This window comes from Megascapheus bottae, chromosome 31 (genome assembly GCF_031878675.1).
Source record: "Megascapheus bottae isolate mThoBot1 chromosome 31, mThoBot2.hap1, whole genome shotgun sequence".
NCBI classification, from domain to species: Eukaryota; Metazoa; Chordata; class Mammalia; order Rodentia; family Geomyidae; genus Megascapheus; species Megascapheus bottae.
Genome location: NC_143539.1, coordinates 4,044,719 through 4,071,887, shown reverse-complemented (window position 1 = coordinate 4,071,887; position 27,169 = coordinate 4,044,719). Strand labels below are relative to the sequence as shown.

The 27,169-nt window shown below is 51.1% G+C and overlaps 1 protein-coding gene across 1 annotated transcript in view; it reads left to right on the top strand.

Moving 5' to 3' along the window:
* Arhgap35 (Rho GTPase activating protein 35) overlaps positions 1 to 27,169 on the top strand; it is an 81,097-nt gene that overhangs the window by 47,995 nt on the left and 5,933 nt on the right. Inside the window, exons 2-3 of the mRNA XM_090322696.1 lie at positions 405 to 4,269; positions 8,357 to 8,501. Of these exons, the coding sequence (XP_090178822.1) occupies positions 589 to 4,269; positions 8,357 to 8,501 (3,826 nt within the window). The 5' untranslated portion in view covers positions 405 to 588. The remainder of the gene's footprint in view (positions 1 to 404; positions 4,270 to 8,356; positions 8,502 to 27,169) is intronic.

Below are 27,169 nucleotides of genomic sequence, written 5' to 3'. Positions count from 1 at the left end.
CAAGCAGCCGCCTCCTCCTTCTCCTCCTCCTCCTCCACCACCACCACCACCTTCTCTTTCTTCTCTTCTTCCTCCTCCTCCTCCTCTTCCTTTTCCTTTTCTTCCTTTTCCTCCTCTTTATCTTCTTCCTCTCCTCCTCTCTATCTTCTTCCTCCTCCTCCTCTTCATCCTCTTCCTCCTCCCCCCTCCATTCCCAGCCCCTAGCAAACTTCTGTTTTTCTGCTCCAGTGTCACTCTGTTTCCTTGAGTCTTAGTCATGCATATCTTCACCTAGCATAAGGCCTGTCATGTTAGGTATTTGAGTATTTGCTGAATCAAAGAGTTGATTTATCGAGTGCTTGCCTCCAACACTGCAATGCTCACGGGTGTTTTGTTTTGTTTTGTTCCTTCCCATCATCGTCTAGGAGGAAACGGTGCTTGGGCAATGAGAAGCAGTGGTGGCTGGCGTGCTGCGGTGTGCGGCACCATGGGCTCTGACTCTTCCGCAGCGTGGGCAGCTGGACTCTGCTGCTGCTGTTGAGAGCCCTCCCTCCACAGGAACCCTGACCTGATCTCGGACGTGGCTGATTGTGGCAGGATGTGTCGACGATGATGATGGCAAGGAAGCAAGATGTCCGCATTCCCACCTACAACATCAGTGTGGTGGGATTGTCCGGGACTGAGAAGGAGAAGGGCCAGTGCGGCATCGGGAAGTCATGTCTGTGCAACCGCTTCGTGCGCCCGAGCGCTGATGAGTTCCACTTGGACCATACGTCCGTCCTCAGCACCAGTGACTTTGGCGGGCGAGTGGTCAACAATGACCACTTTCTCTACTGGGGAGAAGTCAGCCGCTCCCTGGAAGACTGTGTGGAGTGTAAGATGCACATTGTGGAGCAGACTGAATTTATTGATGACCAGACTTTTCAGCCTCATCGGAGCACGGCCCTGCAGCCCTATATCAAGAGAGCCGCTGCAACCAAGCTCGCATCGGCTGAAAAACTCATGTACTTTTGCACTGACCAGCTGGGGCTGGAGCAGGACTTTGAGCAGAAACAAATGCCCGATGGGAAGCTGCTGGTCGATGGTTTCCTTCTTGGGATTGATGTCAGCAGGGGCATGAATAGGAACTTTGATGACCAGCTCAAGTTTGTCTCGAATCTCTACAACCAGCTTGCAAAAACAAAAAAGCCCATCGTGGTGGTCCTGACTAAGTGCGATGAGGGTGTGGAACGGTACATTAGAGATGCACATACTTTTGCCTTAAGCAAAAAGAACCTCCAGGTTGTGGAGACCTCAGCCAGGTCCAACGTCAACGTGGACTTGGCTTTTAGTACCTTAGTGCAACTCATTGATAAAAGTCGGGGAAAGACAAAAATTATTCCTTATTTTGAAGCTCTCAAGCAGCAGAGTCAACAGATCGCCACAGCGAAAGACAAGTATGAGTGGCTTGTGAGTCGCATCGTGAAAAATCACAACGAGAACTGGCTGAGTGTGAGCCGAAAGATGCAGGCCTCCCCCGAGTACCAGGATTACGTCTACCTGGAAGGGACGCAGAAAGCCAAGAAGCTGTTTCTCCAGCACATCCACCGCCTCAAGCATGAACACATTGAGCGCAGGAGAAAGCTGTACTTGGCAGCCCTGCCCTTAGCATTTGAAGCTCTCATACCGAATCTAGACGAGATCGACCACCTCAGCTGCATAAAAGCCAAAAAGCTTTTGGAGACCAAGCCGGAGTTCCTGAAGTGGTTCGTTGTTCTTGAAGAGACTCCGTGGGATGCCACCAGCCACATCGACAACATGGAGAATGAGCGGGTTCCCTTTGACTTGATGGACACAGTGCCTGCCGAGCAGCTGTACGAGGCCCACTTAGAGAGACTGCGGAATGAGAGGAAGAGAGCGGAGATGCGGAGGGCTTTCAAAGAAAACCTGGAGACGTCACCTTTCATAACCCCCGGGAAGCCTTGGGAAGAGGCCCGGAGCTTTATTATGAACGAAGATTTCTACCAGTGGCTGGAAGAATCTGTGTACATGGATATTTATGGGAAGCACCAAAAGCAGATTATAGACAAAGCCAAGGAAGAGTTTCAGGAGTTGCTTTTGGAATATTCGGAATTGTTTTATGAACTGGAGCTAGACGCTAAGCCCAGCAAGGAGAAGATGGGGGTGATTCAGGATGTTCTAGGGGAGGAGCAGCGGTTTAAGGCATTGCAGAAGCTGCAGGCGGAGCGTGATGCCCTCATCCTGAAGCACATCCACTTCGTGTACCACCCAACAAAGGAGACGTGCCCCAGCTGCCCCGCTTGTGTGGACGCCAAGATTGAGCACTTGATCAGTTCTCGGTTTATCCGCCCATCTGACCGGAATCAGAAGAATTCGCTCTCTGACCCCAACATTGATAGGATCAATTTGGTTATCTTGGGCAAAGATGGTCTTGCCCGAGAGTTGGCCAATGAAATTCGAGCTCTTTGTACAAATGATGACAAATACGTGATAGATGGCAAAATGTATGAGCTTTCCCTGAGGCCCATAGAAGGAAATGTCAGGCTTCCGGTGAACTCTTTCCAGACACCGACTTTTCAGCCCCACGGCTGCCTCTGCCTTTACAATTCAAAGGAATCGCTGTCCTATGTGGTTGAGAGTATAGAGAAGAGCAGAGAGTCCACACTGGGCAGGCGGGACAATCATTTAGTCCACCTCCCTCTGACATTAATTCTGGTCAACAAGAGAGGAGACACCAGTGGAGAGACCCTGCAAAGCCTGGTACAGCAAGGCCAGCAAATCGCTAGCAAGCTTCAGTGCATCTTTCTTGATCCCGCATCTGCTGGCATTGGTTACGGACGGAATATTAATGAGAAGCAAATCAGTCAGGTTTTAAAGGGACTCCTGGACTCTAAGCGAAACTTAAACCTGGTCAGTTCTACTGCTAGCATCAAAGATTTGGCTGATGTGGATCTTCGGATTGTTATGTGTCTCATGTGTGGCGATCCCTTCAGTGCAGATGACATCCTCTTTCCTATCCTTCAGTCCCAAACCTGCAAGTCCTCCCATTGTGGAAGCAACAACTCTGTGTTACTTGAACTTCCAATCGGGCTGCACAAGAAGCGCATTGAGCTGTCTGTCCTTTCTTACCATTCCTCCTTCAGCATCCGGAAGAGCCGGTTGGTTCATGGGTACATAGTTTTTTATTCAGCCAAACGTAAGGCCTCCTTGGCTATGTTACGTGCCTTTCTCTGTGAAGTGCAGGACATTATCCCCATCCAGCTCGTAGCACTCACTGATGGCGCTGTAGACCTCCTGGACAATGACTTAAGTCGGGAGCAGCTGACAGAGGGGGAGGAGATCGCACAGGAAATTGACGGGAAATTCACCAGCCTTCCCTGTAGCCAACCTCAGCATAAGCTTGACATCTTCCACCCATTTTTTAAAGATGTGGTGGAGAAAAAGAACATCATTGAGGCCACGCACATGTATGACAACGTTGCCGAGGCCTGCAGCACCACTGAGGAGGTGTTCAACTCACCCCGGGCCGGCTCGCCACTCTGCAACTCAAACCTTCAGGATTCTGAAGAGGACATGGAGCCACCATCCTACATGTTTCGGGAAGACACGTCCCTGCCCTCCCTGTCCAAAGACCATTCCAAACTCTCTATGGAACTGGAGGGAAATGACGGACTCTCGTTCATCATGAGCAATTTTGAGACTAAACTGAACAACAAAGTACCTCCACCAGTCAAACCAAAGCCTCCTGTCCATTTTGAAATTACAAAGGGAGATCTATCTTACTTGGACCAAGGCCACCGGGACGGGCAGCGCAAGTCTATGTCTTCTAGCCCCTGGCTGCCGCAGGATGGATTTGATCCTTCCGACTACGCAGAACCTATGGATGCCGTGGTCAAGCCGAGGAACGAAGAAGAAAACATATATTCAGTGCCCCATGACAGCACTCAAGGCAAGATCATCACCATCCGGAATATCAACAAAGCCCAGTCCAATGGCAGTGGCAACGGTTCTGACAGTGAGATGGACACAAGTTCTCTGGAGCGGGGCCGCAAGGTGTCTGTCGTGAGCAAGCCTGTGCTATACAGGACCAGGTGCACCCGGCTTGGGCGGTTTGCTAGCTACCGAACCAGCTTTAGTGTGGGGAGTGATGATGAGCTGGGGCCCATCCGGAAGAAAGAGGAGGACCAGGCCTCCCAGGGATACAAGGGGGACAACACTGTCATTCCCTACGAAGCAGACGAAGACCCCAGGAGGAGGAATATTCTTCGCAGCCTAAGGAGGAACACCAAGGTAAGACCCGGCTGCTGCCACCCGCGGCGGCTCACGCCTGTCATCCTAACTACTCTGGAGGATCAAGGTTTGAAGCCAGTCTAGGCAGGAAAGTTCATGAGACTCTTCACCAATTAACCACAAGGAAAAAAAATGGAAGTGCTGTTGTGGCTCAAGTGGTAGACCACTAGCCTCAAGCAAAAAACCCTAAGGGCTAGCACCCTGGCTCTGAGCTCAAGGCCCAGTACTGTCATACACGACAATTGTGATGAGTGAGAAAAGAGTCTCATAGACTTTCCTGCCAAGAACCTTGAAAAGTTTGTCAGGCAGGGCAGGGCAGTACCACGAGGCTCTACCTCATTGCCTTGATTACGCACGGCCTCTTTTCCCCGTGGGGTCCTTGGTCTGCTTCAGTCCTTCCTCCTACTCCAGGTCAGCGTGAGGCAGGCTAGTGAAAACACTTGTAGTGAAGAAGCCAGAAAATAACTCCCAGACTTCCCTAAGCCCCTGTTTCATGATAGCGGAAGCTGAACATTTCCAACGTTTTGGATTTCTCCTCCTCCACTTCGACTATTGCCGGAATAGCATATCTGAATGATGACATTTAATTTGTGGGAGTTCTGGCATGCCTGGGAATTAGGAAGGTGGCATAATAATACACTGAATTATAACTCTTTCCTGACTCTGCTGACATTTTTTTTAATACTTATTACAATTGATGCTCTTAAAACACATTCCCAAACCAGCCCTGCTTTGTACAGCTTGCCCTTCAGTGCAGGCGCAGCTGGAGCGTCTGGACTCTGAGCCTTGGCTAGCTATGCTCCTGTCCTGCTGGTGGTCCCGCTCCCTCATCGAGGGCCATGTCCTGGGCTGCTGGGTCAGATAGCTAGAAGCTGCCACTTCCCTTCTGGCTTTAGTTCTGTGGGCCACACCTCTTCAAGTCAAATAGAAATGATTCCTCTGATAACTCTGGCCCCAGGGTAATGTCGTGCCAGCGGTTGGCTTGGAGTGTCCTTTGGAAAGAGTGAGCTGAAGGTGAAACTGTCACTTCCTGTCTTGGAGAATGGTGCTTTGAAATGAGTGTGACTGCTTTGTCATCCTCGTGCAGGGAGCAAATGGCCTTGCTGTGATGAGCTAAGAATTCAGACACTTGTTTTACTGGAAAAGCCAAATACCATCAGGACAGAGCGTGCCAAACCAGCCTTTTGGTGAGGGATTTGGCCTTTGAGCCTTATTGGCATGCCGAAGAGAAGAGAGCCAGGCCTTACTGGTTTCAGCCGGTCTTGGAGAACGTTGGTCCCTCCCGATGCCAGAGACTGCTGAGGAAAAAACCCCAGTCTGGCCCACTCACCCAACTCCCCACTTCATCCCTTGGCTATGGGGCACCTGGATCAAAGAGGGAGACTTTATGGCAGGGGTGTGGGGAGTGAAGACCAGTGTGGCTAGCTGACCACTGCCACCTCCCCTTCTGAGTCAGATTTGGCTCTCCTGTTCCTCAGTGCTCCTTAGCAGCTTTCTCTGCGCTTACCCTGACAATTGCCTGGCAGCCCTGACTGATTTGCTAGAGGAGTGTTTTACTGTACAGCTGGAGGCAGTGAGGAGAGGGCGAGCTTTCATCTCCGGTGGAAGTGCAGCCTCTGAAGCTCCCTCTGCTCTGGGTCCCTTTCCCAGAGGAACCATTCAGCAGCCGTCCTCGGTGGGAGTCTTCCGCACTCAGCTGAATGAAAGCGGAGCTGCATCGCTCTGGGCTGTGAATGGAGCTTTGTCTGCAGTGCTGGTGCACGCACATGAGCTCTGTCTCCCGAGCCCAGCCCAGCCCTAGCTGCTTGGCTCCACAATTGTGTCTTTGGGGTTTACTCCAATTCCTGAACTTGGTGTGCTTGACCATGATTTAAAAAGATGTTATTGGCTATTTACCCTTCAATAAGATGTGTTCTTATTTTTGTGTTAAAACAAACAAACAAAAAAAACAACTAAGACACACAGAATGATAAAGAAAATCTTTTACCCACTGAAGCTACCACATGACAGGACAACCTATTGAAAAGCTACCAGTTCAATCATGCATTGTTTAGTGTATGAGGCGCCAAGTAACCAGTTTGACAGTTCCCCCCCCCCCCCCAGTCCCACTGAATTGGCTTATTTCATTGCATTCAGTGAATTGGCTGGTTGTTGTGGCTTTGTGTGGACACAGCTCTCATTTTGTGAGGCCCAGAATGGAGTTGAAGTTTCTAGTGTGAATAAAAACCAGCTGGGGAGTGGGACTGCTGATCCCAGGCGGGATGCGGGTTTTGACAGGCATGCTCAACGCTGGAGACCTCAGCTGTGCATAGCCTGTGGGCTTGAGGAAAGGTTAGAGCTAGTCTCTGTGAGCTGGACGGACGCATCCCTGGGCCTTGAGACGATACTCACCTGACTGAAAGCATTTTGTCTTCTAAAGGAAGTACTTTGGCTATTGAGCTCAATGTATGGGCTGCAGTGGCCTGCAGTGGCCTGCAGCCTCACTCATGCTGGCTGGCCTTCAAGGAGAGAACCATCTTCACCCGCCTCAGGGTACACAGGGGCCTTGTGTGAATGCTAAGTGACAAGTGCCCAGCACTGTGCTCACCTTGTTGGCACCTGGCAGGGATGGTCTTTGTGGGTGAACCAGAGAAGGTACAGGGACTAACAGCATTGTTGACCAAGGTTTATCCTGAGCTGGGACAGCTGGGAAAGCCCCCGAGAAATTGAGGGAAGGAAATGACTTGGGAGGTCAGGCAGGCAAGGCGGCCGATGGACGGAGGCTTTGTAGGGAGACAGTGTACCACTTGGAGCAAGAGCTTTAGTCCCTGTTCAGATGCTTGCCAGAAGTTAGGAGAACACCCTCACTGTGTGCTCTGTCCCCTGGCTCAGGTACTCACTCCTTCCTTGTCTTTTTTTTTTTTTTTTTTTTTTTTGCCATGCTAAGAATTGAACCTAGGGCCTCACACATTCTAGACAAGTGCTGTACCAATTGAGCCATGCCCATAGCACCACAGGGTACCGCTTCCTTCTTGCCTAGGCTGACCTTGAACTTGGCTTCTCCCTGCCTTCACCTTGAGAGTCGGCACCCTAAACAACCTAGCTGCTGTTCCCCAGAAGCTAGAATGAAGAATCCATCCAGAGAGCGGAGCCCTGCAAGACACTGCTGCATGCTTATAGTCCTAGAGTCCTTTTTCTTCTTCTGGGGTGACATGTAGTGCACTGTTGGCAGTGACTGTGTCTTCCTTCACCAGTTAGAGTAAAAAAAACAAGTTCATTGAGAGTGGAAAACCATTTTGGCCCTGGTATAAGCTCTGCTGCCAGTTTGCTGTGTGGGCCTGGATAATTCATTTAAAAAGAAAAATGACAAACCAGGTATGGTGGCACATGCTTATAATCTCAATTCCTTGGGACAGAGTGGAGATTGCAAAGATCTAGACTCAAGGCCAGCCCAGTCAAAAGGTAAGCAAGGCCCTCATCTCAACCAACAAACCAGAAAAAGTGGCTCATGTATATAGCCTAGTTATGGGAGAGTCATCCATAGGAGGATCTCAGTCTGAGGCTGGCCTGTTAAAAAAGATGATCATGGGCTTTCCTACCAAGGCTGGCTTTACACTGCGATCCTGAGTAGCTATGATTACACGTGTGAGCCACTGGCATCCAGTGTAACTCTCTTCTTTTTAGTAGATGTTTTAATGGTAGTCCCGTACTGGCACAGACAAACAGATAATAAAATAAAAGGGTTGAATGGTTTGGAGCATGTCATCTATCTCAGCATTAGTAATGCTGGAGTCAACCCAAGGATAGTGAACCAGGGGATTATTACTTGGGGCTGCCAGCTGTGGCACAGTGCATGCTGGATGTCGCCTAGAGGAAGGGGACTGCTTGTTTTCCAGTCCATTGTTTTTGGAGATTGTTTTAATAACAATGGCACCTCAGAGTGTGACTGTGGCCACTTCCCACTGTCTTGCATGGTATTCGGAAGCTGTAAAATTAGCCGGATGAGATTTCCAGAAGTCTCTGTACCACTGTGCACTCCTGTCTAGCCGTCTTCGGGTACATGCTGATACTCACTTTGTGTTTGTTTCCATTTCTCTTTTGTGGACAGAAACCAAAGCCCAAACCCCGACCATCCGTCACGAAGGCAACCTGGGAAAGTACTTACTTTGGGGTGCCCTTAACAACTGTTGTGACTCCAGAGAAGCCAATCCCCATTTTCATTGAAAGATGCATTGAGTACATCGAAGCTACAGGTAAGAGGGTGGTGGGGTCACAGCCATCTGATTGTTTTCTGTGTTCAGGAAGCTGTTGGGAGACTGCGTCCTCTGGAGTTGCAGGAAGCTGTGATTCTGTGTAGGATGTTCTAGGTGGAGAAGAGCGGAGTGTTAGACTGGCAGGGCTACCGTGGTACTTGTGATGTAAGGAAGTCTGTCCTCAGGACCACAGGTGTGGCAGGGTGTTTGTCCCTTCTATGTCAGCTCCACAGCAACCGCTTGAGGGCAGGATCAGGGTTGTCATGGTGTCCTCTGCACTGTCTAGGCACATGACACATTTCATGAAATAACTGAGACAGTTATGTATTGGTCGAGCTTCTTTCCTGAGGTGTGAACAAGTAGGTGCTGATAACTGCCAGACAGTTTGGATAATCATAGAGAAGCTGTCTTAAAATTTTCTGCAATGGGCCAGGAGTTTGGCCTAGTGGTTAAAGTGCTTGCCTAGCATGCATGAAGACCCGGGTTCGATTCCTCGGTACCACATACATAGAAAAAAGCCGGAAGTGGTGCTGAGGCTCAAGTGGTAGAGCTCTAGCCTTGAGAAAAGTCCAAGGACAGTGCTCAGGCCCTGAGCTCAAGCCCATGACTGGCAAAAAAAAAAAAAAAAAAAATTCTGCAATATTCTGTTATTTTTTCTTTTTCCCCCAGTGCTGGAGATCAAACCAGACCAGAGCTTTGCCTATGTTAACTAAGCGCTCTAATGCTGAGCCAGGACCCCAGGCTAATGCCATGTTCTTAAAACAACAAAACTTGACTTCTGGTCCAGGATTTGGCCTAGTGGTAGAGTCCTTGCCTAGCATACTCAAACATGTGGGTTCAATTCCTTAGTACCACATAATAGAAAAAGCCACAGGTAATGCTGAGGTGGCTAAAGTGGTAGAGCACCAGCCATTAGCAAGAGCCCTGAGTTCACAGACTTTTGTGCCTGGTCTGGCTTTCAACCCTGATCCTCAGATCTCAACCTCCTGAGTAGCTAGCATTATAGGCGTGAACCACCAGTGACCTGCTCAAAAATTGCTTTTATTCAATTAGGGCTCCTACTATCTCTTGGGCCTTCAGTTGCTTCCAGTTTCCCTCTGTTCATCTCCACTACTTTGTCCTGGTAAGGGAACATGATCCCCCATTCCTGACTCCCAAGTAGCCAGACAATAGGCTTGAGCCATTGCTTTGGCTTAAGAATGTTCATCTTACCCAGGCGCAGTGGCTCACACCTTGAGCTAAAAAGCTCAGGATGTAATCAGTATGCTTACTGCATTTAGTCCCTTTCCATCCAGAGCTGTCCTCTCTGCTCTGTTTTAGTGGTGACCTCTGAAGAGTCTAGACTGTTGTTTTGTCGAACTGTCCTTTGTGTTGTGCACTGTCTAGACCTTTCCATCATTCTCAGCCCCCTTCCAACACCGCCTGTGACGGCTTCTGAAAGGGACTGGGCTAAGCTCCCAGGAGGTGGCGGGTACAGGCCTGCTGCCTTCCTCTCTGGGCAGGGTGTGTCTATGAGTTGGGCACAGGGAAAGTGGGTGCTGCTACCTGGCCTCCCATGCCCTCTCACCCTCATCCACACATGCTAGGAATTGCTGTAGACTGCAGTGTTACTCACGTGTCCTGACAGGAGCTCCTGGCCAATGGGAGATGACTTTCCCAGGGACCTACTTGCCAGGCCTGGCGAGACAGTGCAGAGTGAGAAGTCGTCGTGTAGCTGGTATTGAAGCCCTCTGCCTTGGCGCTCTGACACTTGTCCTGCCAAATAAAACATTGCTTCATCCTGGCTAAGGCAGTGTGGGAGCTCACCTGTAGCAGGGGGCAGTGGAAAGGACAGCTGGCAACCTCCAGTTCTGGTGACACTGCCAGCAGGGGCAGGTACCAGAAAGACCCAAACTTACTTACTTTCTTTCTTTCTTTCTTTCTTTTCTTTTCTTTTCTTGGGGAGGGGGAGGCTGGAGGGGTGGGTTGAACTCACCCTGGGCGCTGTCTCTGAGCTCTTCAGCTCAAGCCTACCACCCTATTCCTTGAACCTCAGCACCACTTCCAGTTTTCTAGTGGTTAATTGGAAGTAAGAGTCTCATGGATGTTAGGGCCCGGGCTGGCTTTGAACCGTGATATCCTCAGATCTCAGCCTCTTCAGTAGCTAGGATTACAGATGTAAGCCATTACGCCCAACAGACCGAAACCTTTCTTAGAAGTTCAATGGCCCAGTGGTAACAGATGAGACATTTTGAACTCTCTACTTTAGAGATGTATTCCTCTGAGCAATCTACTCGCTGTAAAAACCAATGACTCACTATAGGTATATAATCACAAGTGAACAGCAAAGAACCCAGTGTCCAGGCTTGTGTCTCCACACCTTGTGCATGGGTTTGTGGGGCTGAATCAGGGCCTTATGCTCTACCTGCAGTGCTGCACTGTTGTTTTGGTAGGAGAAGCAGAGGCAAGAGTTGATGTCTAAGCAGGTCCTGGGGAGTGTGTGGAAAGAAACCTTGTGGCCAGGTTCCTGGGAAGGCAGTGTCCCCTCCTGTCATTTGTGAATAAATTGCCAGCTCCTCCTAAACACAGATCACAAGACCATGGCCCAGGTATGGCATCCACCTGCAGCCTCAGTCAGGTGAAATAAGGCAAGTCTCAAGTTCAGCTCCAGCCTGGGCTTCAGAATTAGACCCTTCCTAAAAAAACAAAGAAGAACCATGCTTACTCCACTCAGAGTCACTGTTTGCAACCTGTGGTTACAGGTTGTGGTTGAGGCATCTCCCTTCATTTCTTGAGTCTGACTTGCCCATTGCCGTGGCTCTATTACCTGGGATCAGTCTGTTGCATGATGGCCAGTGAGTAGAAAAGCTTTTGCGTGGATGTGCAGACGCCTCTGGGCCCCAGGCTGCCGGTACTTGTGCTCATTACATGCTAGCTTTTCACTCAGCTCTTGTTACATGGAGGAGGCCATGTCACCACTGCAGCTGCTCTGGGACCTTCCTGAGAGCAGGGCAGGAGGGCAGGGAGACCTTGAAGTCAGAGGGACTTCACATTCCTGGCTCCAGTGATTGTTTCCCTTTCCCCATTTTCATCTGTGTAGAAAGTGTGGCAACATGGAGTCACTGTTCCCTTCGAGAGCTCTGAGCTTCTCTTAAGAGATAGATAGCAACACCAGCCATGCTAACCTGGCTCATGGCCAGAAGTAGAAGCATTCCATTCTGTGTGGCTTCTCATTTGTGTGTGTGTGTGTGTGTGTGTGTGTTCCAGTATTAGGACTTGGGGCCTCATGCTTTTGCTTAGCTTATTTCACTCAAGGCTGGTGTACTACCACTTTAGCCATATCTCTACATCTGGCCTTTCCTTTACTGGTTAACAGGAGATAAGATTATGTCTCTTAGAGTTTCCTACCCTGGCTGGCTTTGAACCTCAGTCTTCAGGTCTCAGCTTCCTGCATAGCTAGGATTATAGAGGTAAGCCAGCAGTTTTGGTTTTGGTTTATAGTTGTGTGTGTGTGTGTGTGTGTGTGTGTGTGTGTGTGTGTACATGTACATGCACACGCTGCACTGAAACTCAGCTTTATGTTCTTAGTTGGCTTCTGGTGCTCTACCACTTGTGCCAGGCCTCCAGTTCCTCAGCCAGTATCTATTGAATATTAGTATTAAGTAGGCCTCTACTAATTCCAGCCATTGTCTTGGACTCATTGTGTTGCTTTCACGTCCAGGGGTAGATGAGATGGACATAATCACATTACTCCATAATTAATCATGCAAAGAGCATTACCGTTAGCTTCAGCTTGCCGCTCTTCTGGGAATGGTCTGCGCCAAGCCACCTTCTTCATCACAGTGTCCAACTCGCTAAGATAAACTAGTCAGGAGTGCCTCTCCCCAGGTTCATTCCAGCTTTCCTGCAGTAACCTGCACTGTGTCTCTAGGCCCCTTGCTGTGGCTTTTGGTTGAGGACAGGGACACCAGGGCAGCAGCCAGGCGGGCACTCTGTGTGGTCCTCTGGCTGCTGTTTCCTGTGGGGTAACCCGCAGGGCCTTGGCTGCTGGGCCACGTAGAGCATCGTAGATGAACTTTAGCCGGTGGTGACATGGGTCACAGGTGCTCCTCGTGGTGCCTCTCACCTGGGCCCTGCCAGCAGGGTGTGAGTCAGGTAGGGAGCTCTTCCCTCCCTTGGAATGCTCTCAGGGAACAGCCTGTGATCCACCCAACTTCCTGTGCTGTGGCCTTCCTCCTATATGGCTCATTTGTTCACTAAGTGTGTATAGTGCTTGCTGGGGCCAGGTTTCAATTTCACCCCTAATTGATGAAGCATCTTTAGGGAACGCGCTTGCCATTAGGCCTGAGGCCTTTGAGAGATGGATGGCCTGGCCAGGGCAGAGTGGAACTCCATTGCAGCTTAGCCTCTTATGCCTGCACACGACTGGGGCCTTTGGATTCCTTGCTAGCAGACGCTCTGTACAGGACGGCCCTGCCTCGGCTCTGCTGTGATGAGTAACTGTTTACCTTGCTGTATGTGGGGCTGTTGATGGAACCTGGAGTCACTGAGATGATTTGGTGTGTTGCAGACCCAGTAGTGGTGGCTGGGCTGTGGTGACACTAGCCTGAATGCTTCTCTACACCCTTGTTTATCCCCAGCATAGTGGCCCTCAACCTTCCCCAGGAGACTGCTACAGGACCCCATGTCCTTTGGTGATTCAGGGCCAGGGTAGAGCAGGCAGAGTGGAGACTGTGGCCTTTGGAATCATAGGTGTGGTTTCGAACGCCAACTTTCCATATCCTGTGGCCTTGGCAATATGCAGCCTGTGACACGGCAAGCCGTTTCTTCTTCTTTTTGCTGTTTTGGAGGAACTGGAGTGTGTGCTCAGCCTCATCCTGGCTGGAAGGTGCTCTATACCTGAGCCACTCTCCCACCCCAGCCTGGTCCTTTCGGCTTTAGTTATTTCTCAGATAGGGTCTTGCACTTGGTGTTTTTGCCCACCACAGTCCTCCAGGTCTCTGCTTGCAGGGTAGCCAGGAGTTCAGGCATGAGCCACCATGGCCAGCCTGTCTCGTCTGCAAACTTGGGAAGCTTTCCCTCTTCTTGCTCTAAACAATCCTCTGTGTGGTCCTCCTTCTTCCTGCTCCACATACTTAGAGGACCTGTGTACCCTAAGTAGCTCACCCACTGCGTGTCTCCTGCCCTGTCCCTGTGCTGAGGGACAAACACAAATTCCTATTCCCGTGCAGCCTCCTGTGCAGAGAAAGCATGCGAGTGCTTGGTGCTGGAGAGCCAGCAATGAAGCATCCCCTAGGGCTGGGAGGGGGGCTAAGAAGAGTGCAAGAGCTTCAGAGAATACCAAGAGCCAGAACGTCACAAGGGCCCCCTTACCTCACTGTGGGTAAAGGGAGAAGCTGGGGGCTGTCATGAGTGGAGGCTTGGGAGTTGACCTTTAATGAGGTCACCCTGTCACTGTGAAGGGGGTACAGCCTGACTTAGAGGACTCAGTGCTCCCATTCTGCCTTTTTTTTTTTTTTTTTGCCAGTCCTGGGCTCAGGGCCTGAGCACTGTCCTTGGACTTTCTCAAGGCTAGAGTTGTACCACTTGAGCCTCAGCACCACTTCCAGCTTTTTTTTTCCATATATTTTTTATTGTAATTAATAGAAGGGTTACATTATATTCGCCAGATAGAAGGTGCATTACTTCACATACATTCTCATTTCTTGGTCCCCATTTCCCTCCCCCCTTCCAGCTTTTTTTCTATGTATGTGGTACGGAGGAATCAAACCTGGGTCTTCGTGCATGCTAGGCAAGCACTCTACCACGAGGCCAAACTCCTGGCCCCCACTCTGCCTTTCTTGCACACCTTCCTTCCTCTGTTCCTCTGCCTCTTACGAGAGGCTGGATCCTCATATTGCTGGGCTGGAGCCTCACAGGGAGAATTCAGGGTGGTCGGCAGGAAGTCCTTCCTGTCTTAGCTTGCCTGGTCAAGCTGATGGCCCTTCCGCCCCTCATGTGTCCCCTCCTTCCTGCCACCCCAGGCAGGTGCATTTCCCTTCCTAGCAGGGCAAAGACATGAGAAAGTTGACCTACTCCTGCTCTTTGCCCTGCCCACCATGGAGAGAAGGCACCACTGAAAGCCAGGATGTCTGGTACCTTGATCTTTGGACTCTCCTGCCCCCAGAAAGGGAGCTATGAAGGTGGCTGTTGGAGCCACTACGTCAGGGAGCAGCCAAGTCTGCTGCCAGGTGCTTGCTGCCGGTGTCGGCCTACAGTGGTGCCCAGTGGGCATGCGGCTCCCTTGGGCCCATGCGGGCAGAGCAGAAGTGGGGCAGGTGGAGTGGAAATTGAGGCCGTGAGCGTCAGAGGACTGCACGGGACAGAGCGGAGCGGCCCAGGTGGAGAAGATAGCCCCGCTTTTGTGTCCTGCCTGGCTCTCCTGGCCTTGCTGCTTTGAAATGTGAGATGATTGCATATCAAACAGTTGAATCCCACTTTTTAAACAGAGATGCGCTAAGACTTGGTGATTTCACCCCAGTTTGGGTTCGTTCACTCTTGGCTGGAATCCCTGGCTGTTTAAATTCGGTGGCCTCCCAACAGTTTAAAACAAAAGAACTCACAATTTCTCTTTTCACGTCATTGCAGTTTGGTTGAAATGAGACCTTTCTAGTATGTAGTCCAAAGCTCCTGATAAGGAACTACAGTTGGTGTTTGTGTTTTATGTGCTCTGAAAGCCACAACAGAGAGCCCTTTCTTCCGCTGCGGTTGTCCGGCATGGCCGACAGCAAGAGAGGGCTTCTGTAGGGGCTCAGTCTCCGGATTGCTCTGCCTCCTGGTGGACCCCATTGCAACACATGCTCCTGTAAGGGACCCCGAGCCCACAGTGGGAGCCTCCACAAGCTGCAGCAGAGCATCAGTGTGTGGAAGTTGTTGCATCACAGAGGCCACCTGGGGCGTGCAATGGAAGGGAGCTGGGCCCACCGCTACTGTGGGTACCACTGGAAGGGCAGTGGTGGAATACAGTAAGCAAGCCTAGGTTAGACCAGGGAGAGGCCTGCGCCCTCCATAGCAGTGTGACATTGTGCCTCCCAGAGGGGTTCCTGCCTGCACTGCTGGCTCCCTTCTTGGAACCTGTGAACAATGCTAGTTCCCACTTCCTGTGTTTGGGGCAGGGAAGCCACAGGTGCAGGCACACAGAACTCCCTGGAGAAACCAGCTGCAGGCAGTGGGGGATCAGGCTGTCTGCCTCAGGCCTGGCTCTGCCCTCCGCTTCCCTGTGATCTGTGGCAGGTGCCTTACCCTGTCCCAGCCCCATTCTCCTGCTCCACTGAGAGGGAAGGACAAAAGAGCAAGGATAGTGTCATATATACTTCTTTTGTTGCCAGTACTGGGGTTTGAACTCAGAGTCCGTGTTTCTCAAATGCTTACAAACTGTAAAACTTAAGATGACAAGTAGAGTACAGTAGGACACACCTGGAATCACAGCTACTCAGGAGGCGAAGGTAGGAGGATCATTTTGAGCCTACGAGCTTGAGCCTCATAAGTCAAACCAGGGAGGCTGGTGGCATATGCCTGTAATCTCAGCACTCAAGAGTTTGAGGTAGGGGGACTTTGAGAGTTCCAGGTCAGCCCAGGCTATACAACAAGAGACGTACATTCTCTCCCCACATCTCACAAAAACAGGTATGGTAGAGCCTGAGTCATAGCACAAGTGATCAGAGAAATAGCTCCGTGTGTGTGTGTGTGTGTGTGTGTGTGTGTGTGTGTGTGTGTGTAAGCCAAGTGGCAGGTCCTGAGCTGGAAGTAGGTCCCTTCACACTTGATCAGGCCTTGCTGTTGTCCTGCATCTGATCACCTTTGCAATAGCCTGAAGCGCTCTAACACTGCTATAAAGATGACTAAGCTGAGCCTGGCACCTGTGGCTCACACCTGTAATCCTGGCCACTCTGGAGGCCTAGATCTGAGGATTGTGGTTCAAAGCCAGTTCGGGCATTAGTGTCTGTGATACTCTTATCTCCAATTAACCACCAGAAAACCAGAAGTGGCGCTGTGGCCCAAGTGGTAGAGTGCTAGCTTTGAGCTGGAGGGCTCAGGGACAGCCACCCAAGCCAAGTTCAAACCCTATACCCTATAACTCACACACAAAAAAAGCCCAAGGACAGGGCCCAGGCTCTGAGTTCAAACCCCCAGGACTGGCGACAGGGGCGAGGGGGGGAGGGAAGGAAAGAAAAGATGACTCAGCGGGCAGCAGAGCTGGCTCATGAAAGTACCTGTTCCACATGTGTGATGCCCTGGGTTCCTTCCCCACCAGACAAACGAAAGGCGTCAAGGTGATTGGCAGTCTCATTGTCCAGTGAGGAGGTAGATTTCCATTTTGTCCAGTTCTCTGCAGATCTGGTAGGTTGTCAGCTGAACAGGTCCTGCACAGTGGCCCCCCCAGCCCTTTGAATCAGTGGAAAGGCCAATGGCCCTTAGCAATGAACAGGGCTGACAGATTATTGTTCTGCCACACAAAAGCTGGAGGTTTTTGATTGTTTGTTTTTTTAAATGAAACTATCTTGTAGAGATTTTTTTTTTCAGGGTCATAGGGCTTGAACTCTGGGCCTGGGTGTTGTCCCTGAGCTCTTCAGCTCAAGGCTACCCGTCCTACCCTTGAGCCACAGTGCCATTTCCCCTTTTCTAGTGATTAATTAGAGACCAGAGTCTCATGGTCTTTAGTGTCCCTGCCAGTTTTGAATCCTTTGAATCGAGATCCTCAGATCTCAGCCTCCTGAGTAGCTAGGATTACAGGCGTGAGCTACTGTGCCCCGCTAACATAGAGAATATTTTATTAATCCATTAGGTGGAGAGGTAATTTCAGAATACAACCAGCCTGGGTTAATATATTTTAAGTCAGCATTTGGTACAAAACACAGGACATGGTTTGTTTCTACCCCAGCCTCCTTAAGCTTTCAGCTTCTCATGTATGAGGCTAAAGAAGGTCTTTCATTTGAGAAGAACTGATGACCACACTGGCTGGACAGATGCAGATTTGGGTCACTTGAAGATAACCTGATCTGTGAGGGTATAGCTTTTGGGTACAGAGAGACCTTCTCTGCCCTCTCCATTAGCCTTGGCTATTTCTGCCTTTCTGTGTTTTTTTTGTTGTTTTGGTTTTTTGGGTTTTTGGTTTTTGGGGGTTTTTTGCCAGTGTTGGGCTTGAGCTCAGGGCCTGAGCACTGCCCTTGGACTTTCTCAAGGCTAGAGCTCTACCACTTGAGCCTCAGCACCACTTCTGACTTTTTTCTGTGTATGGGGTACTGAGGAATCGAACCCTGGTCTTTGTGCATGCTAGACAAGCACTCTACCACTAGGCCAAACTCCCAGCCCCCCCAGAGTTATTTTTTAAGACAACTCCTGATCTTCTTGCCTCAACCTCTCCAGGCTGTTACTGCACCAGAGTTCTTTAGTGGCTCTTCATCACCCCAGGACAAGGTTGAATGAAGTTGCCTGCAGGATTTGGTCCCTGCTTATTGTCTAGACTTACCTAATTTTTAGGTTACAGACTTCCAACCACAGTTCCTGCCACTCCATTGATTGCTTACCCGCTGAGTCTTTCCTTTCGGTTTCATATCCATCCCAGGTCCCTCCCTGAGTTCCCATGTGAGTCGGAACCCTCACCCCTTGGTCTGTTGTGCCCAGTGCCTTGGTCTGTGAGCACTTAGCTTCCTGGACTCCAGCTTGTCTGCCTCCATAGACCCAAATTCCCCAAGGGAGGGGGGGGGTCTTCACCTTTGTCTCCTCCTAGCCTTGCCTGGGCTCCTAGAGTACTTATGAATGACTCCTGGGGAGGACTCTGGGGGGAAAATGCCCAGTTGTGTGCTGAAAAGGAGAGGGAGGATGACAGGCCACTCTGCTGTTTAGAACATGGCTGGAAATGTCATGTGGTGGTATGGGGTGGGTTGTCCACAGGGACGGTATGTGAATCTTCTGCCTCACACTGTCAACATAGCCTCTTCCCCGAGGAGGGAATATCTGGAGAGTTAGGTGCCTGATGTTGGGTGATACACAGCTTTTTCTGCGCTAGCCTACCAAAAATGCCACCTAAGTATTAAATGGAAATGGCTGCCAAGTGCTTGGGAAAAGTAATAGCAAATATTTTCAGCTCTGTCACTGTGCTACCACCACTGTTGGTGAGTTCTGGTCTGCCTCGTCCAGTTGGGCAAGGCTCTTGATTCCCCCTGGCATGTCACACACGGGCAGCACCCTTGGGAGAGCATGTCTCCTCCAGGTCCCCTCGCCTTGGTGGAAGTTGATTCCTTGCAGAGCAATGTGGGGTTAGGGGATAATGTGAACAACACTACGCAAGGCTCACCTGCCAGGCCTGAGCTCGGCGGTCCCACAGTCAGCGGCCCTTCAAGGAAAATGAGTGCAGAAGAGAAAACAGGGCCTGGAATTCCAACCCAGGGTCTGTGTCCTCCTGGCTTCTAGTCACTGGGTCAGTTCAGGTTAGACCCTGATGTGTCACAGGCCAGAGAATCCTAGTCCCTGCTGCTCAGGGCTACTGCCAGCTCCCAACAGCCTTCATGACCACCACTGGCCCGTTTCATGCCAGCCCTGCATGCAGAGGACCCAGGGCTACAAGATGGCCTTGAGACGCCTGCCTTCAGGCTCGCCCACTGTCAGCACGGACTTTTTACCACTCATTACAGAACTTAGGAAAGCATTCACTTTGCTTACCCTGACCATTTGACTGTCAGGGATCTAGTTCAGGATAGCCCAGTGGAAGGGGGGTTACACTAGGCAAGGGATGGGGTGAGGAGACATGGAGCTTCTACACCCCCAGAACATGCTACCCTCACAGCACTAGAAAGTTCAGCAAGCACTTTGGTTTGGGGGCGGGGAGGGTGGTTCTGTTAACATAGTGTGATGGATTGCCTTACTGCATGAGTACCCAAAGATGCTGCACGCTCCGCGGGAGATGCAGATCCGCCCTCTCCCCTCAGACTCCTCATCTAAAGCTTAGAGAGGCATCTGGAAGGCCCTGCCCAGGATGGCTGGGGCTCCTCTGCTCAATGAGAAGCTGGTATGTATGTATTTAGTTACTTTTTGTGTGTGTGTGGGGGGGGTCTTTTTCTTCACTGAGCACCTTCACAGTTTATTAGCTGATCTCCCATGAGCTGGAGAACAGTCTTAATCTCAAAAGCAGTACTAATCTTTTTTACAAGAGGAAGCAGAGCTCCAGGAGACATTTGGGCAAGGCGGCTCACAACACATGGGAGACAAAGAGCCGCTCTCCAGCCACCTTCTCTGCGCCACACTGATGAGTCGTGTGTTACATCTCACCCACATTCATTATGGCCAGACCAGCTGTGTACTTGAATGGTCATTCTGTGGCCAGAAGCCCTGGCTCTGGAGTGTCCCCAAAAAGGCAGCTCCGTGCAGTGTGCTTTGTGCTTCCTCCTGTCACTGCAGTCGGGCAGCTCAGACACGTTGCAGTGATTGCCTTAATATGTTCCTTTGAATAGTGGTAGTGTGAGATGTATCAGGTACACAGTTGCCATATGGTATGATTTTTTACTTAAAGAGTGGATCTGTAACCAGGCGCCAGGCACTCATGCCTATAATCCTAGCTACTCGGGAGGCTAAGACCTGAAGATTGTTGGTTGAAGCCAGCCCATGCAGAAAAGTCCCTGTAAGACTCTTGCCTCCAACCAACCACTCCAAACTGGAAGTAGAGCTATGGCTCAAAGCAATAGAGTACTAGCGTTGAGGAAAAGAGTTCAGGCACAGTGCCCAGGCCCTGACCAACAACAATAACAACAACAACAACAACAGAGAGTAAGTTTGTGCAGCTTAATCTTCCCCTTTCTAATTTTGGGGGTTTTGACAAGTTGCATTCTTGTAATCCTGGTAGCTTTAAAGCAAAGGTTACCCCCTCTTTTTTTTTTTTTTTTTTTTTTTTTTTGCTACCTCTCAGGCCCCCATTCCTCACTACCCTCCTGTTTTTCTGTTGGTCAAAGTGAAGCACAGATCTTTTGTATTCCACAAATTCCTCACTGCCATACATGCCAGCAGCCAGCCCGCCAGCTCTTGCCTGTTCCAGATAAGCAGTTCATTTAGCTGTGGCTCGGCCTTGCTCATGGATTTCCTCAGACCCAGCACCCTGCCTGGTCAGAACAGCAGGCCCTGGCACGCTGCCTGGAGAGAGAGCCCGGCAGCCAGAGAGAAGTCAAGCATGGCTCACGGAGTCATTCTGCCTCCATCCAAGACAGAAATAGTTTGGGTAGCAGCCCAAGTCCCTGGCAGCTTTCACAAGCCTGCCCCTCCACCATCCCTGAGCACGGCCCCCTCTGTGGTGGGAGGAAGCAGAATGTCACCAATCACAGCCCCAGTCCCCAAGAAGGAGCACTTTTCATAGTCACAGACTCAGAGGTTGAAAAGCTGGCAGGAAAGCTGGCCCCTTCCCTGCACTCTAGGAAAAAAAATACAAACATGTGGCCTCAGAACTCCTGTCACCAGGCTCACGCCTGGCACCGTCCCCGCCTAGCCTCACCTCCAAGAGCACTGTCCGCTTCTGGCCCTGAGCAAGCCCAGTGGTGACACAGGCAGCAGCCTGCCCTATGATGGTGGCCCCAAGCAGTAGCACCTGCGCTCAGCATGGACCCTCCAGTCCCTTGGGGGCTCCTGTGGCCCTGGCTCCTGCCCTGTCTGTCCACCTGCCTGTCTCGTCCTCATACTCTGTCCCATGTCACTTTACTCTGGTGGGTTCCGCCTCCTGGGACAAAAGGTGCAGGATGAGACAGAGGCAGTGGGGCTGATAGTGGTAGAGAGAGTAGACTCAGATACCAAGGTGGCTGCTGCACAGTGGGGCGGGTGGTGCTGTACAGGCCATGGTGGCTAGGAGACCTTGGGGAGGGGAGTGTGTGCCCAACCTGGACCACGGGATCAGCCCTCAGCCCTGCGCGAGTGTGGGTAGTGGAGGCCATGCTGCCTAGACGGAAGCCTCTTGCTCCTCTGGTGAAGCCTGGAGGTGAACGGCAGGAACCGCCTGTAGCCGGGTGGACAGTGGGGAGGACAGGCCACGTGGCTGGCTGGAGCTTGGCGACATGTTAACACAGGTATACTTTTTCTAGAGTGTAGGGGAGTGCAGGTGGCCGCGTTTTGATTTCTGAGCTTCTGACTTGGAAAAGTATTCCTGTGACCGATGACGTTTTGCTTCCTGTCGTCGTGGCCCTGCGGACCTGCTGTTGTTGGGGCTCGAAGGCATCTACGTATACCCTCGGGCTTTTCTGCCCAGGCGAGGATGGCGGCGCTGGTGATGCACTGGACTGGTGGCCTCCTGTTTTGTGGCAAGTCAGTAGCCCCTCAGGGTTGCACTGGCATCCACCCCATGCCACTGGGCTTGTGTAGGTGTTCTGGTCCGGGGCACTTCACATTCTGGCAGGGTTGGTGCCCAGCTGACCGGTTCTACACAGCACAGCCTGCCCATGGGCTGTGGTCACACAGCACCCGCCTCAGGCTGCCCTGCAGCTCTCCTGAGTCAGCATCTGGAAGCCCATGCCTGGCTTGTGTTTGGCTCAGGGCAGGGTCCAGAGGCCCTGTCTCATAGTTCATGGCAGGCTCAACTAGATGCCAGAGCCATATGATATACCTCAGATCTGGTATGAGCTTTTTTTTTTTTTTTTTTTTTTTGCCAGTCCTGGGTTTGGGCTCAGGGCCTGAGCACTGTCCCTAGATTTTCTCAAGGCTAGGGCTCTACCACTTGAGCCACAGCACCACTTCTGGCTTTTTGCTATGAATCAAACCCAGGTCTTCGTGCATGCTAGGCAAGCACTCCACCACTGGACTCCCGGTCCCTGGTACGAGGTTTTCTCCACTTCCCTCCAGATGGACCCTCCCTTCCTCCATAGCCAAGATCTATGCTGTGGCCCTGGGAAGTTGTGAGGCTAACACCCAGTTAGAGCGTTAGTGGCATTCTATCCTCGCATTGCCAGAATTGAGTCCTGGTTGAATATAAGGGCAGACAGCTGACAGGTGCAGGAGTAGCCCAGCCAAACTCGTATTCTGACAAAATGACAACCAGAGGGTCCTTCCAGACACAGTCCTGCCAGAGAGAGGGAAGACAGAGGGGAGAGCCGTGTCCACAACAAGCCTGCTTGCTTTCTGAGGTGCTAAAGGTGAAGGAAACAGGGAGCTGATGTTGGGAAGCATGCATGACACTACAGTACTCCAACTCCTGGCCAGCTCGTGTCCTTGGGGCTCAGAATGCCATTTCCTGACACAACTACCGGGCAGCCCTCAGCCAAGTCAGTGTCACCAAGTCAGTGTGCCCTCTGCCCATGGTGCTGTGCATTCACCACCCCGTTCCCTTTCCCATCTTCCGGACACACGTGTTCACTCTCATGCCACCCCATACTTTCCAGAGATGTGGCAGGTGCCCTGGAAGCCGAGCCAGGATCTGAACCGAGGGACCTTGGTGCCACAGCTCTCTGCAGACAAGCTTGTTGGAGCCGAGCTTTCAGAACCTTTCCATGCCTGCAGCAGGCAGGCAGGCACAGGCAGCACTCATGGCCACTTTCCCACCGTTAGTTGCTTCTTCCACACAGTCTGGTGGTAGCGATGAGGCTTAGGACGCAAACCCATGTCTCCTGGCAGCACGTGTCAGGAACGTGCCCTGTGCACCTGCTGAGGTCTCACCAAGTGCTCACTGTCCCGTGGAGGGGAGCCTGCTGCAGCCGTGCCCCCCCTCGCACCCTCAACTCCATTGAGGAGAGGACAGTGCTTCAGCAGGTCCTCTAAGGAGGTGACCCACTGGAGGGGCTGCCAGCGGTCCCTGGAGTCCATCTCCTCTCCCTCAGTCCAGCACCCTCGTCCTCCTCCTGGTCGTGAGGCCACAACATGGTGTGCAGTTACGTTAACCCCATCTGGGCTGTGCCAGGGCACTGGCATTGCTGGTTATACTAAAGCGCTGAGTTTTTCTAGCTAAATATAGAAAGTGAAAAATAAGCAAGTCCAAGTTTGTCTTGGAGGAAGTACCAGCACATTGCTGGAAAGGCACCTCCAGAGGCCCACAGGCTGGGTGAGAGGCAGCAGGGCACACACGGCCACCATAGAAGGGAGGACCAGGAGTAAAGTCCAGAGGATCAAGAGGCTCTTGACGGCCCTTGGTTGCCATGCTCCTGTGGCACCCTCCCTGTCACTGGCAACTCGGGCAGAAGTAGGCCAACCCAATAGGCTCGGTGTGTGTGTGCAGGGAGCCCCAGCCTGCTGATATGGCCAGAGGTGTCTTGAGGGATGGATGTCAAGCATGAAAGCTCTGTGAAGGGTGGTGTGCCAGGCGGATGCTCAGGAAGTGGCATTGGAAGAGGCACAGCCCCTTTGCTTTGGTCTGTCCACAGAACTCGAGCTCTTTTACCATAGTCGCACATGGCCTTGGTTAGAAGAGTAAAGTAGAATGTCAGTGGCTCATGCCTGTAATCCTAGCTACTCAAGAGGCTGGGAGCTAAGGATCACAGTTGGAGGCCAGCCTGGGCAGGAAAGGTCATGAGATTCATCTCCAATTGACCACTGAAAACTGGAAGTGGCGCTGTGGCTCAGAGTGGTAGAGCACTAGCCTTGAGCACAAAGAGGCTCGGGGACAGCACCCAGGCTCTGAGTTCAAGCCCCATGATGCCCAGCAAGAGTAAATTACTCTTTTGTTTCTGTGTGCGTGCGTGCGTCTGTGTGTGCACACGCATGGCTTGATCCCAGGGCTCTGCCCTCAGCATTCCACTCACAGCTAGTGCCTTGCCATTTGAGCTGTGCTCCCTGTATCTACTTTGCCTAATGCATTCGCCCTGGTTTTATTGTCTTGAGGAATTTGGGAACCTTAAAGGGGTTCCACTAGCATCCAGAACCCCAGGACTGATGGCCGTGCAGTTCTCTTCTCTGATAAGATTTTAAAAAAGCATGGGTTGTAGAGTCAGGTTCAATCACCCAGCCTGGGTACTCTCCCTGAGCTCCAGCTCAAGGCTACCACCCTACCCCTTGAGCCACAGTGCCATTTCGGTTTTCCAGTGATTAATTGGAGATAAGAGCCTCACGTTCTTTGGTGCCTGCGCTGGCTTTGAACCACAATCCTCAGATCTCAGCTTCCTGAGTAGCTAGGATTACAGGCGTGAGCCACCATGCTCACTCTCTGGCCATGTGCTCACTGCTCTCCCTGTCGACCCTGGCATTCCCGTCTGCTGCACTTGCCTCCCGAGGATCTATTGGGGAAGTGACGTGGAAGTGTGTGCAAGGCACGTGTCGCCCACTGTGGACGCCGAGCCACGGGGCTGTTGGCGTGACTTGTTGGAGCCGTCCTCTCAGACCAGATACAGCATCCCAGTCTGTTTGTGCAGGGCCTGACAGCTGGGCTAATAGCTATTTTACCAATTGACAGTGAGCATATTTGCCCATCTTAGTCAGAGCTCTGTTCCCTGCAGCTGCTGACTGAGACTGTCCTGCACAGTGCTGGCTCACGTACTTGAAAACACAGACCTTGGCCACTCTGGGCCTTTTCCTCCTTCTGTTCCCAAAGAGTGGTTAAAAGAAAGCAGGCAGACCTGGGCCAGTGGTGGGCTTTAGTGCAGCAGGCCTTTGGAGGCTTGTGGGTGGGGCTGTTGCCTGGGAACAGCTTGTAGGGGAGCCCACTTTATGAGGGCTCTGTTTTCTGCTGATGGGGTGCTTCTCTGATGTGTGAGTGCCCGAGGTCTGCTCTTTGCGCCCGAGGTCTGCTCTTTGCCCCCATCCCTTTTCCTTCTTGGCTGCCGTCTTGTTCTGTCCAGTGCGCCCGGTTCTCACCAGAGCCCAATGCATGAAGCTTCCGTGGTGTATACGGTCTGCTCTCGGTTTTGTTTGTTTTTCATTGATGTCTAAGTGGTAGTTGTGATCAGTTGTACCAGCTAAGCTAATGATACCTTCCTAAATGACGCCATGGTGTGGGGTATAACAGTGGCAGGACTGCTATTTTCAAATGAGATTTTGTAAAATAAACACCCCCGGCTTTACAGGAAATGCTAAGGTGATGATTAATGGTGCTCTTGAGCTGCGCTGGTGCTTTCCCAGGCTTCCATTTTTGTGGTGAGCCCAGTGGTCTCCCCTGCCCACACCTGACCACCTCATGTAGCAGGCTGGGGTCCACACCGGGGGCAGGGGCCCCCGCAGCTGCACAAGATGGTGCCTGCGCTTGCAGGGGATCAGGCTTACCCCAGGAGGTGACACAGGCCTCTGCTCTGCTGGGCCTTGGGGCAGGCAGAAGGCTGGGAACAGGGACTTAGTCCTAGCCCTCTGTGCCATCCTTTTTCCTTAGGGAGGCTCATATTGATAGAAGGGACCAGAACTTAGAACAGAGTTGTTGTTTCAGACTAGGAGGTGAAAAACTTCAAAGCTGCTAACACGCCGGGGCTTGTCAGGATGGGGCGAGCCCATGCGTCCACCCTGCTGCATTGCCTGAGCTATGAGACTGGAAGTTGGAACATGTCTCTGGGGAAGCAGACCCAGTGGTATGTACCACAGAGTGCAAGAGATGCAGAGTTGGAGGCAAGGTTAGTTGGTACAGCGCTAGCCAGTGAGTAAAAGCATCAAGGATGGAGTTCAAGTCCCTGTCTCAGACCTAAAAAAAAATTAACAAGTATTTGATACCAGTAAAGTACATGAACAGGAAATGGACACAGTGAGAGACAGGTATTTTAAGAATTTATGACTGGAGGCATGACTCAAGGCATGGCTGTCCAGCTGAGTTCAAACCCTAGATGTGAAAAGTGCAAAAGAAGTTAAACTGAAACTTGCTTGTCAGGCGTAACTTAAGAGCTGGCAAAGTGCTTGCCTAAGAGGATGAAGGTTCAATTTCCTGCACTGAATAATAATATAATGGTAATAACAATAATAATTGAATATATCTAACAGTGAAAACTTGAGACAACCTAAAGAAGGATAGTGTTGGGGCCAGGAGTTTGGCCTAGTGGTTAAAGTGCTTGCCTAGCATGCATGAAGACCCGGGTTCGATTCCTCGGTACCACATACATAGAAAAAAGCTGGAAGTGGTGCTGAGGCTCAAGTGGTAGAGCTCTAGCCTTGAGAAAGTCCAAGGACAGTGCTCAGGCCCTGAGCTCAAGCCCATGACTGGCAAAAAAAAAAAAAAAAAAGAAGGATAGTGTTGTTTATAGAGTTCTTGTTACTTGGTAGTTACTTAAAAATCATGATGTATAATATTTGGGGTTTTTTGTTTGTTTAGATTGTTTTTTGTATTGGCCAGTCCTGGGCCTTAAACTCAGGGCCTGAGCACTGTCCTTGGGCTTTCTCAAGACTAGAGCTCTACCACTTGAGCCACAGCACCATTTTTGGCTTTTTTTCTATGTATGTGGTACCAAGGAATCAAACCTGGGTCTTCATGCGTACTAGGCAAGCACTCTACCACTAGGCCAAACTCCCAGCCTCATTTTGTTTTTGACTTGCTGGGATAAAAGACCAGATCTCCTGTAGTAGGCACATGCTCCCCCACTGAGCCCCAGAGCCATTACAGGGTGTGAGGTACTTGATGACAAGAACAAGCATACAGTGGCTTTATAATGAAAACAGAGAATTCATATACAGTAAAGAAAAATTCAAGAGAACACCAGATTGTGACGAGAAGTTATCCATCATGGGGCTTGAACCCAGGGTCTGGGAGTTATCCCTAGGCTCTTTTGCTCAAGGCAAGTGCA